At 31.3% G+C, this 10,483-nt stretch overlaps 1 protein-coding gene across 1 annotated transcript; it reads left to right on the top strand.

The window, feature by feature from the left end:
* Positions 1–4,280: 4,280 nt before the first annotated feature.
* On the top strand, positions 4,281–5,744 carry GASA14 (gibberellin-regulated protein 14). Its single transcript, NM_001248538.3, has 4 exons — positions 4,281–4,481; positions 4,618–4,662; positions 4,809–4,842; positions 5,309–5,744. Exons 1-4 carry the CDS (start codon positions 4,419–4,421, stop codon positions 5,488–5,490), a joined length of 324 nt encoding a protein of 107 aa, NP_001235467.1. The 5' UTR covers positions 4,281–4,418; the 3' UTR covers positions 5,491–5,744.
* The last annotated feature ends 4,739 nt before the right edge of the window (positions 5,745–10,483 follow it).

The following is a 10,483-nucleotide window of genomic DNA, read 5'->3' as shown; positions in this document are numbered from 1 at the left end:
CAAATCAAGCACGAAGCTAAGAGAAGATAGTTTTCACACGATAACTAAAAATGAAAAATGATGCCATCATAGTGAGACATGACTATAGATAATTTCTATCACTTAAAAATATATTATAAGTTTGATTTCTGTCTCATGCGCGTGTGTGTGTGTATATATATATATATATATATATATATATATATATATATATATATATATATACACACACATTAATTCATTAAGAAAATCTCAATACCTCCGATGACTGCCCTGATTAAAAAAAATTGGAAGGATTTCAAAACACCATTTAAGATATTTATTTCTTATAATTTATTTATTTATTTTAGTATCATTATTTTTATTCTGTTCATGTCATTCCAGTATCAAGCTCAAAAAAAATTACGAAAGGACAACCCGCCTAGCCTAAACGAGAAAATAATAGATTATTGAGTAAATAATTAAATTTGTTTTGAAAAGTGTGATTTAGTAACAAATTGATAATTGAAAGATGAAAAATAAAAATTTAATTTTTGAATGTATAAAAAATACCACAAATTACTCCTGTCATTAAATTTATTAGAGAATTTTATTATTAAATTATAATATTTAAAAATTAATTTAACAATAAGTTATATTTTTTTAGAACCAACTTACATTAAATTACAAAATCTAAGAAACCAATTTATCATTAAATTATTTGCATGATTAATTTATCATATTTTTTACACATCTAAAACTTAAATTTAAATTTATTTATTTATTTTTAATTAATTTATCAACACCTTATTATATTTTTAGGGATAAATTTGATTATTTACCCATAAATTATTAGAAAAAAGGTTTCATGTCATAGGGAATTTGTACCTGTAACACACAAACCATTCAGTAGTCACAAACCCAATTCTCATATTTGACTCAACAATATCACTATCTTCCTCACTTAAAAGCCAAATACCATTAAATGGAATATAAATCCAGCTAGCAAACAAACCATTTAATTAAAATACAATAAAAAGAAAGGATGCTTAGTCAAGGAAACTCCGGTGTCCCCCAATGTTTTTTAGTTTACCATGCCATAGAATAGTTTCAAGCCACCATGATTTTTCAACGTTGCCAAATCAAATATACAAAAAATGAGTCAATTTATCATGACTTGTTTTCAACTCATATGAAGTGGGAAGGATAAAATGACCCATTAGTAGAAGTGAATTGAAAAACATAATTCATTCTGTTTAGAGACAAGTTAATGACTATGAAATGAAAGTTCAGCAAATTGATCCTCCAAATACTAGACGATCACTATAGATGGTCACTTTTGACAAGTGTCAAAGGGACATGTTTGTTTACATGTTAGATGGAACTGTCACGCGGTCTGAAGTATAATTAAGCAAGGATTTCTTGCTTTTGGTTGAATGTAGGTTTGGAGAATCTGAAATGAAAAAACAAACATGATAAGTGCATGTTTGATTCTGGGTCACATTGAACTAAAATCACATAAAGAATCGTGTCAAATACCAAATTAATCTAGAAGCTATAGTGCCTCTTGCTTCTGATTTTCACATCTAGGTGCATATTTCTCTCCTGACACGCAACCAAGCATAATCTAAAAGACCTTGCATGTAGGGAGCATTTAACGTGAGATTCTTCTCCAACCATTCCTCCAACAATACACAATAAAGTAACGTCATTTAACCACTAAACATGCCACCTCTCCATGCCTATAAATACAACCTCTCAAGCCATTTCCAATTACATTTCATTTCTTATAATTAGATATTAATCTGCAAGCTGCTGGTTTGGACATCAAAGTCTCTTCCTTGAAAACGTTGGGAAAGTCTCAATTGTACTCTTTCTCATCTGGCTCATAACTTGGTGCTAGTGCAACACACTAACTGTAATTAAAAATGTTAATGTATGTTTTTTCAAACAAAAAATGAATAAAGAAAATGTTGAAATACAAGTGTGAGGTGAAATCTCACTTCGAGTAGAATAAGAAAAGTTAACCCAACATCTTAAGATTCATCTCCTCACAAGTGTGAATAGTAGCTCCAATTATTTCAGTTTATAGGCTCAATTATATGCACACAAGTATTTCTCCATGAAAGTATCTAGTAAAGCAGGAAAAGTTGCACTACAACACTAGTGATAAAAGTTGCACTACTTTGGTTTGGGAAAAATCTCAATGCATTTGTTTACATTTTGGTACATAAGGCGTTTGTTTGCTTACTTTCTATTTTGGCATGCATGCTCTCTGTAATGTATATCTAACCATGCCTTTGTCAATGCAATTTTTTACTCCCTAGCGTAATAGTCTCATATGACCTTATGTTATGTTGTGTTTGATTAAGAGGATAAAAATAAAATAAAATAAATAAATTAAAATAAAGTATAAGAGATTTAAGACTGACAAACTCACATAATTTTTTTTATAAATTTTCTTCTACCAAACACAACATCAAACATTTGAGTTAGTCTAACTCTTTCTTGTTTTAGCATTTTTCTTATAAGTTAAATTTATACTAGTCGTAAAGCACGTACCTTTATGTCAGTTAAAATAAATATGTCCCGGATCTTCTAGTCTTTTGTCAAATTTGTCTTGGAAATTTGCTTGATTTAACTTCAATTTACATCACAAATCGTATCACAGAATATAAAAAAAAAAACACTTATATATCAATAATAAGTATAGTTAAAAAAATTACAATTCTCATAAAACTATTTTGTTAAATGTCAAAATTGGAATCAGGCGTACGATAGTTACTTTTAAAGAACAATAAAATAACAATGATATGTGATACATGTACTTAATTTGAATAATAATCGGGACAAAACATAATAATGATTAAATCAAGTATTATTCAAGTTTTATTTTTAATGGAAATCACTTTTTACTAGATTTTATTTACTTTTTATTAGTTTTGAATTATTCAGAGTCTATATTTCCTCTGATGAATCATAGAATTAAGAAAAAAAATATAACTAAATACAAATATACTTCTAATGTATTTACTTATTCCAATTAGTTATTAGTAATTATATAGTAAATGCATGTTAAACTCAAACAAAAACAATGGCGGTGAGCTGAAAAGATATGATATAAAATTGCATATAGTGCATTCCGCGCACATTAGTGAATTCGGCGCAGCTGGTATCACGTGGTCGCACATGCAGAGCTGACAGACTGGGAAAGGAGGAGCAGATTTCATTTAATAAAGCAGAATGATTTGATTTCATTTTACCAGAAAATAAAAAATAAAAAAAAATATTGAATTTTTTTAACATTTGATGAGTTGATGAAGCTTGACTTTCCTCTATCTGTGGGGGCCCTTATCCATTCCATTTCCAGTTTTTTCACACCCAATTGTTGTTCTTCATTACCTACTTTTTATTTCTCACCATTCCCTTCTTGAATGATCCTCTCTCTTATTCCACCGTCTGTATCAGAAAAATCAGGAGTGATGCTCATTTGATTGTAACTTGTAAGTAATGCTCATATGAGGTCAAAGCTCATAAAATTCAAAGAATAAGAAAGGATTGCCCTAAAGATATGCAATTTTGTTGATGTGATTTTTTTAATTAGAATATATATAATTTTTTTATTTGACATTTAATTAATCTCTTCTGATTGAGAAACCTAAGTTTCATATCACTTATCTCAATAATTTTTTGTATTGATATGATAAATGATTATAAAGATGCTTCTATTTATATTATAGTGATGAGTGTCTAATGAAGTAATGCTTAACAATCTAACATCTAGTAATGAATTTCTCTTTTAGATTCAAGTTTTGTTCTGGAAAGCACTCATAAATAAACTCTCAACTACTTTTTTTATGATATATTATGATTAACTCTCCAAATTCAACTTTAAAACAGAAAAATAGACAAAATCAAGCATTTTTTTGTTTAAATATTTGGTTTAGTAGAAAAAACTTTCCTGTTCTTCATCTTCTCTCATTTGAATTTAGATATTTAAAATCAATACGAAATAAAATTAGACAATGCATGTTTTTCTCTGCACGCTTAACATGAATTATTCAAGCATGCATGTGTTTGTAAGAGTGGTAGTTTTTAGGAGCAGCAAACATGCGGTTATGTTGTAAATTCGATCAATGCTTTGTTGTTTAGACCGTACGATCCAATCTCGTGTAATTAGTATCATCACCGTCATGATATTTGTTCCGACACACGTGTCAGACTTTGGTTGTCCACATTGAGGACAAGTTTCTACTCCTAAATGCACCCAATAAATGTTGCATCTAATCCCAACCCTTCAATGTTTCTATAAATACCCCACACATCAATTGCTTTGATCCCAGCATCTCCTCAAAACTCAAGCATTGCATCCCTCTTGATTTGTAGTTTGTTTTGTGCTTTAGATAAAAGTTCTGCCAAATCAAGAGGGGTTTTAAGATCATAGTGTGTGTTTTGCAACAATGGCTAAGTTCTTTGCTGCTATGATCTTGGCACTCTTTGCCATTTCCATACTTCAAACAGTGGTTAGTCTTAGTCTTCAATGTCGGAAAATCAGACACATTTACACACACCACAATGTTTTTGTTTTTGGTGCCACTAATGCATGGTTGAAATTTGAAGGGTTCTTAGTTCTTACATTTGAAAGGCTTGATTTTTCAGGTAATGGCTGCTAATGAACAAGGAGGCCACTTGTATGACAACAAGGTATATATATCCTTACCTATTCTTCACTCTCTTGTCTCTCTTTCTTTGTGGGGTGTGAAGAATAAAAAATGGGGTCTTGGGGTTTTGATTTCTAAGGGTTGAACTAGTGCTGATTTATGCTGCTTTACTGTGTTTTTCTTCTTCAGAGCAAATATGGAAGTGGAAGTGTCAAGAGTTACCGTAAGTAAAGTTCTTGTCTTCATCTTCTCATTTTATGGTACATCTAGCAATGTAGAACATTATGATATTTCTCCAAAATGGAAGAAGGAAATTTTTTAAGACCCTTCCCAAAAGCTCGCAGAGCAGATCTAGCATTGTTATTTTGTTATTATTTTTTTAGTTAAGACAAATTATACTCCCATTATTTGTACTACTCTTGTCAAAGTTCTAAACTAACGAACACTATTTGTACTCATTTTTTTATAACCGTGACCCCCGTACACTCGTCCTCACAGTCAATTTTAGTTTGACTGTGGTCAATTTTCCCCCCCGTAAAAGCTGCTTCTTTTGGAGTGTTTTGACTGATGTGTGAAAAGAGGCGAGTCAAATGGCTATTGATTATTGTATTGACCATAATGCTTGTTTTGTTTATTATCAATGGTCATGGTGCGTCTCTTATTCTCTTTTTGGAATCTGATATGACCAGAATGCCCATCACAATGCTCGAGGAGATGTAGCCAGACCCAATACCACAAGCCCTGCATGTTTTTCTGTCAGAAGTGCTGCAGGACATGCCTGTGTGTGCCCCCGGGGTATTATGGTAATAAAGCTGTGTGCCCTTGCTACAACAACTGGAAGACCAAGGAAGGAGGACCCAAGTGCCCTTGAGCTTCAACTTGTTCAACTTCAATTGTCGCTTTCCTACATTTTTATTGCTTCCTTCCTTGTGCCAATTTAATGCACTAGCTACCAAATGCTACTAGTCCCTTTTGGTGGCATTCTATGATATTATGTTTTTATGTATTTTGGTGTATCACTCCTTGGGCCTTGTTTGCCTTTAATGAGAGTGGCTTATTAATATCAATATATCACCTACCAAACTTATTGCTAGCATATATAATATCTTGTCTTGCCTTGGCTAATTTACTATTACATGCTTCTAATTTGGAATGAATGGCGTTAATTCTTAGTAATGGAGAATTGGGTTGCTGAAAGATTGCCTATAACGTACTTTACCATTATTGCGAGAGAACACTAGTTAAATGTAATTATTCTTCAAACTGCAAGACCCCTATTTTTTCTACTAGAAGGTAGAACCTCAACATCTGTAAAAGCTTCCGTGAAAGATCTAGGCCTATTTGCGATGAGGAAAAGTGATGCTCTTGCTCTGTAACACACCTCTCAAAGTTTGTAGGGCCATTTTATTGAAGACGCGTACTTATGTTTTCTTTTTCTTCACAAAGCAAAGGTGCCACAAAAGTTAAAAGTAGTGACGGTGATCATGCAACTAGATGAAGACCTGAAGGGATTAATGCTAAGTTCTATAAAGGGAGTTGTTATTTCTACCTACACTTTTTCTATTTACACCGCGCGTGGGGTAAAAAATACTATTAAAGATTGATCTAACTGTTTCGGCCCAAAAGAAAATAAAATGATGCCAGAAAAGAGAAATAGTATATAAGTATTGCTTGTAGGCTAGTAGCCTAGTATTTATTTGAAATGCATCATTGAATCTGGCTTTTGTCACGGAGGTTTAATAATTAGCTGAAATTGTGAAGATTTTGGGTTTGTGGGGATTTACTTGTATGCATCTACCATCATTATCTTACTCCCATGGAAGGCTTTTATTCACATCTACTCATGAAAACTCAATCCAAAGAAGCCATGGGAATTAAAATTCAAAACAATTTAAGAGACTCTGAAAAGAAATGTGACTCCCGCGGGATAGGGGCCAGACATAATGTATGATATTTAGCAAAGTATTATAATCCTCGTGTGTATAATATTAAAAATGTGCTTGAGGATTTTGCAATTAACAGAATTGATGCTCTAAAATGCTGATGAGAGCCAATCGGTCAATGTTGTACTTAATCCAGGTCAAAAGCTTTTGCAATTTGGGAGAGGATTGTCATATAACGACGTTGTGTTCACTAATTTGGACTATCCGATTAATGCAATACACTTAATTTTGACATGTGTTCACTAATTTCGTTTCAAGAAAAATAACATTTATGTTTTGAAGAAATTTCATTCTTTCATTAATCAAAGCCATGTCAATATTTCCCGTCACCAAAGTATGAAAACATGTCTAGTTGCACGTTTAAAGCTATAATCAAAGGTGTCTCAACTTTCATTCTTTCATCATTTATTTACCAGGGGCTTGCTTTGAATGGATCCAATTGCTATGTGTTATTGTGCTACACATATCATACATGACTCCGAACGAGAAAGAAGAAAAATCCTTCTTAATTGGTTAAAACAATGTGACTTATTCATGGTAAGATTTGGCTTACTCCCGTACAGGAAGAATGGTATTTTCAAATCTGGATTGTGATGGTGGCTGGGCATTACGATGGCCAAGCAATTATGTAGCATAATTATAATTAAAGCCAAGGTGTGTTCATCACAACAATTTATTATCAATGGAAAAGGGGAACATTGTTTGACAGAGGACGCGGTTCTTCTTGACGAGAGTGGCAATGGACCTCCATCAGTGGAGAGATCTTTGACTTGAGCTTGAAACCCTCGAAGATCCTCCTATCTATTTTTTGCAATTAGAGTCAATCAGAGAGAATAAAAATGAAGGACCAAATCCAAAGAGGCATGCCAGGGAAACAAAAACAAATGAAGAATCAAATATAAAATGTTTTAAAGCAATTTCTACTGCGGTTCTAATATGAGTGATGTAAAAAATTTGGGCATCGGTTGGCTAATAACCGATGCAAAATAATTGTTTTCAATTGCAAAATTGTCTCCACATCATCTTCTACATTGATGGTTAAACAAATGCGTTGCAAAAACTTATTCCGGTAGTATTGTGATGGAATTAAGGGTGGTTTAATGCGAATATTGAAAATCATACTTTTGACATCGAATGATGGAATTGACTATGTTAATTGTTAAGGTATAGTTGCGAATAGAGTGTGTGCATGAGAGGGGTGGGTTTTCTTGAAGAATGGGATAGAGAATTACAGCACAAAGTGGAGAAAGAGATAATTACTAGGGTAATTTGGGGAAAAAAGAAAAGGGAGGCGTGTAACTGAAAACAGGAGGAGCAAACAGCAAGTGCCTATTCGATTGTGTATTTAAACGTTCAGTGACTTCAGTCTATTGATATATCATTTTCCCCGCAAGGCTTCTTTTTGCTTATAAAATATTTTTTTTGTACATAAAAAACCGTTATTGATTTTGCATATAAATGTTTTAGAATGTACTAGGGTTACTTTTTGGAGTCCATCAATTTGATAGAGGTTTGGGTTTATGTTTTTGTTGATCCTGGTCCGGATGCTATTGGGCCTTTTTTTCTCATAATCTTTTTTGTCTAACAATATCGCATCGTCTTTCATGCATGGCAGTGGGTTTTTTGTAGTTGGTTTGGTTCTGTCACATTTTTGTTTACCCTCTCAAATTCAATTGCATTGATTGGTAATCAATTGAAACTGAGTAATTAGCTCTCTGAATCTTGGGTAAAACCTAAAAACACTTAGCGTGTGTTTGGAAACAATTTTCAGCTTGGCGTGACGTGAATTTTCTGAAACAACTATTCTTAGCTTCTCCATTAATACAAGGTTTTGACGTGAAAATAAGAGAATACGTGCGTTTAAAATGCTTTCTCAAACACCCACAGCACGCTTCTAACGAAACTGTTAGTGTCTTTCCTATTTTGAACTAACCTTTTTAAGAATTTAATTTCGATTACTCTAGCAACTCTTACTCTTTGTTAGTTTGAAAGGCAGTGATTTATGTTTAATTGTACTTTTTTATTTTTTGTTTTAATTTTTTTTTATAAACTAATTTTTAAAGAACAGAAAATGGGGAAAGAATGTAGGAAAAAACACGAATAATAGAAAAACTGAAATTTAAAATCCAAAATGACTTAGAAATGTTCTGATTTTTTCTTTAATTTAAAAACTGAAAAAGAGATACATTTCTTTTAATTTTTAAAATTAAAACTTTAAAACGAGTTTTTTTGTTTTGTTTTTAAAAACAGAAAACTATTTAAAACAAATCAAACGTGTCTTATTGAAAGTTACTTCATATATGCAAATAACTCTTAGTAGTTAGGTGGTTAGTTTTGCTTTAGTAGCTCATTTGTCAAAGGAATTTAGTCCAAAAATTGCTATGTAAATGAATTTTCATTACTACTTACTAGTATGAAGTTTTTCTTCCCGTACTTTTAATCCAAGAATTTTAGCTAAACCGGCACAACGTTTAATGAACTGTTTCATCATAGATTAACTATGACCTTTCATAATAGCTTAATATTCCATATATCTTTGAATGAAATGTAGGCTCAATTCAACTATGAAATGAGTTAAGTTAAAGTGATTTTACGATACGATTAATTACATCTTGTATCAACTATATAATATAGAAATTAACAGTGAATTAATTAATTGTCCAAATTTCATAAATGGTAAGTCACTATTTAAGTTTTTTGGGCCCTAAAATGCAAGTGCAATCAAGTGAGGCCTGTATGATTAGAATCTATATTCAACGTGACAGTTGGAAGCTAGTTGAACTTGAATTTAAGTGCACATGCCAATTAAAGATAAGGACAAAACTTTGATACAATTTTATAGGTACTGTTTGTGTTATTTTTTAATTAGAATTAGAATTTTACTTAACAATCCATGTAATAAAAATTTACATTAAAGAAATATGTTAGTTCCTGAAATAAAACTTTAATTCTAATTAGAAAATAGTACAAAGATCACCTAAAAATTAAAATTGACATAAAAAAACAAGGAACACCTAAAATACTGTATTTAAATTTTGTTCTTTAAAGAAATCCATTACTTAAGTAACAATGCCACAGGCCACGGCACGGTCCGACAAAGACTGAGCAAAAGAAAATAGTCCGAGCCCACGGAATTAAATCAGGAAGCTATAACTACACAAAGGCTGGGCCCATGATCCATAAACAAGATGAAACTAAAACAAATATTATCAAAATATAATTTAGTAATAGAAATAAAAGAGGATATATTAAAACGAATTAGAGAAAAATAGTTAAGGATAGACCTGTTAAAGTAAGCAAAAACCCGTAAGGCAACCCAACTTACCACATGTTCGGGTCGAGCCACATGAGAAAAAAATTAATCCATTTTGATTATAAGAAAAAATTTGACCCACATCACTTAGAACTTGGTTCATCTAGGTTAAATCCGTGGTGGGCTAAATTAAGTTATTTTATTTTTATCATAATGTTTTGTTCCTTGTCATAATTCAATTATCAATAAAAAGTTGAGTTATTTTATTGAAATTGTACCTTTTTACGCATTTTTGAATTTTTGTTATATTATTCCTTATATTATACATGTTTTTATTTTATTTTAAATTTAGGTGTACTAATCATTTTAACTCAAACTCATGGTGGGTTGAACAACACTAACCTAATATAGACTCATCAAAAAGTAAGTCAAGTTAGATTAATTCACCTTCTAAACAATTAATGATGATCAAATTAAATTGATTAAATTGATCCGTTTTGACGATTCTAATTAAAAAGATCTATTATATAGATAGAGATAAAAATAAATAATCTTATATAATTGAATGTTAAATTTTTTGGTTAGGTATAGAGATAGTGTGTGAAATATATTTTCAAAAGAAGATAAAAGATAAGTTTTAAAATAAAATTAGAATTTCACTCTTTAAA

The sequence above is a fragment of the Glycine max genome, chromosome 9 (assembly GCF_000004515.6).
Source record: "Glycine max cultivar Williams 82 chromosome 9, Glycine_max_v4.0, whole genome shotgun sequence".
Taxonomy (NCBI): Eukaryota; Viridiplantae; Streptophyta; class Magnoliopsida; order Fabales; family Fabaceae; genus Glycine; species Glycine max.
This window is presented reverse-complemented; position numbering and strand designations above follow the sequence as displayed.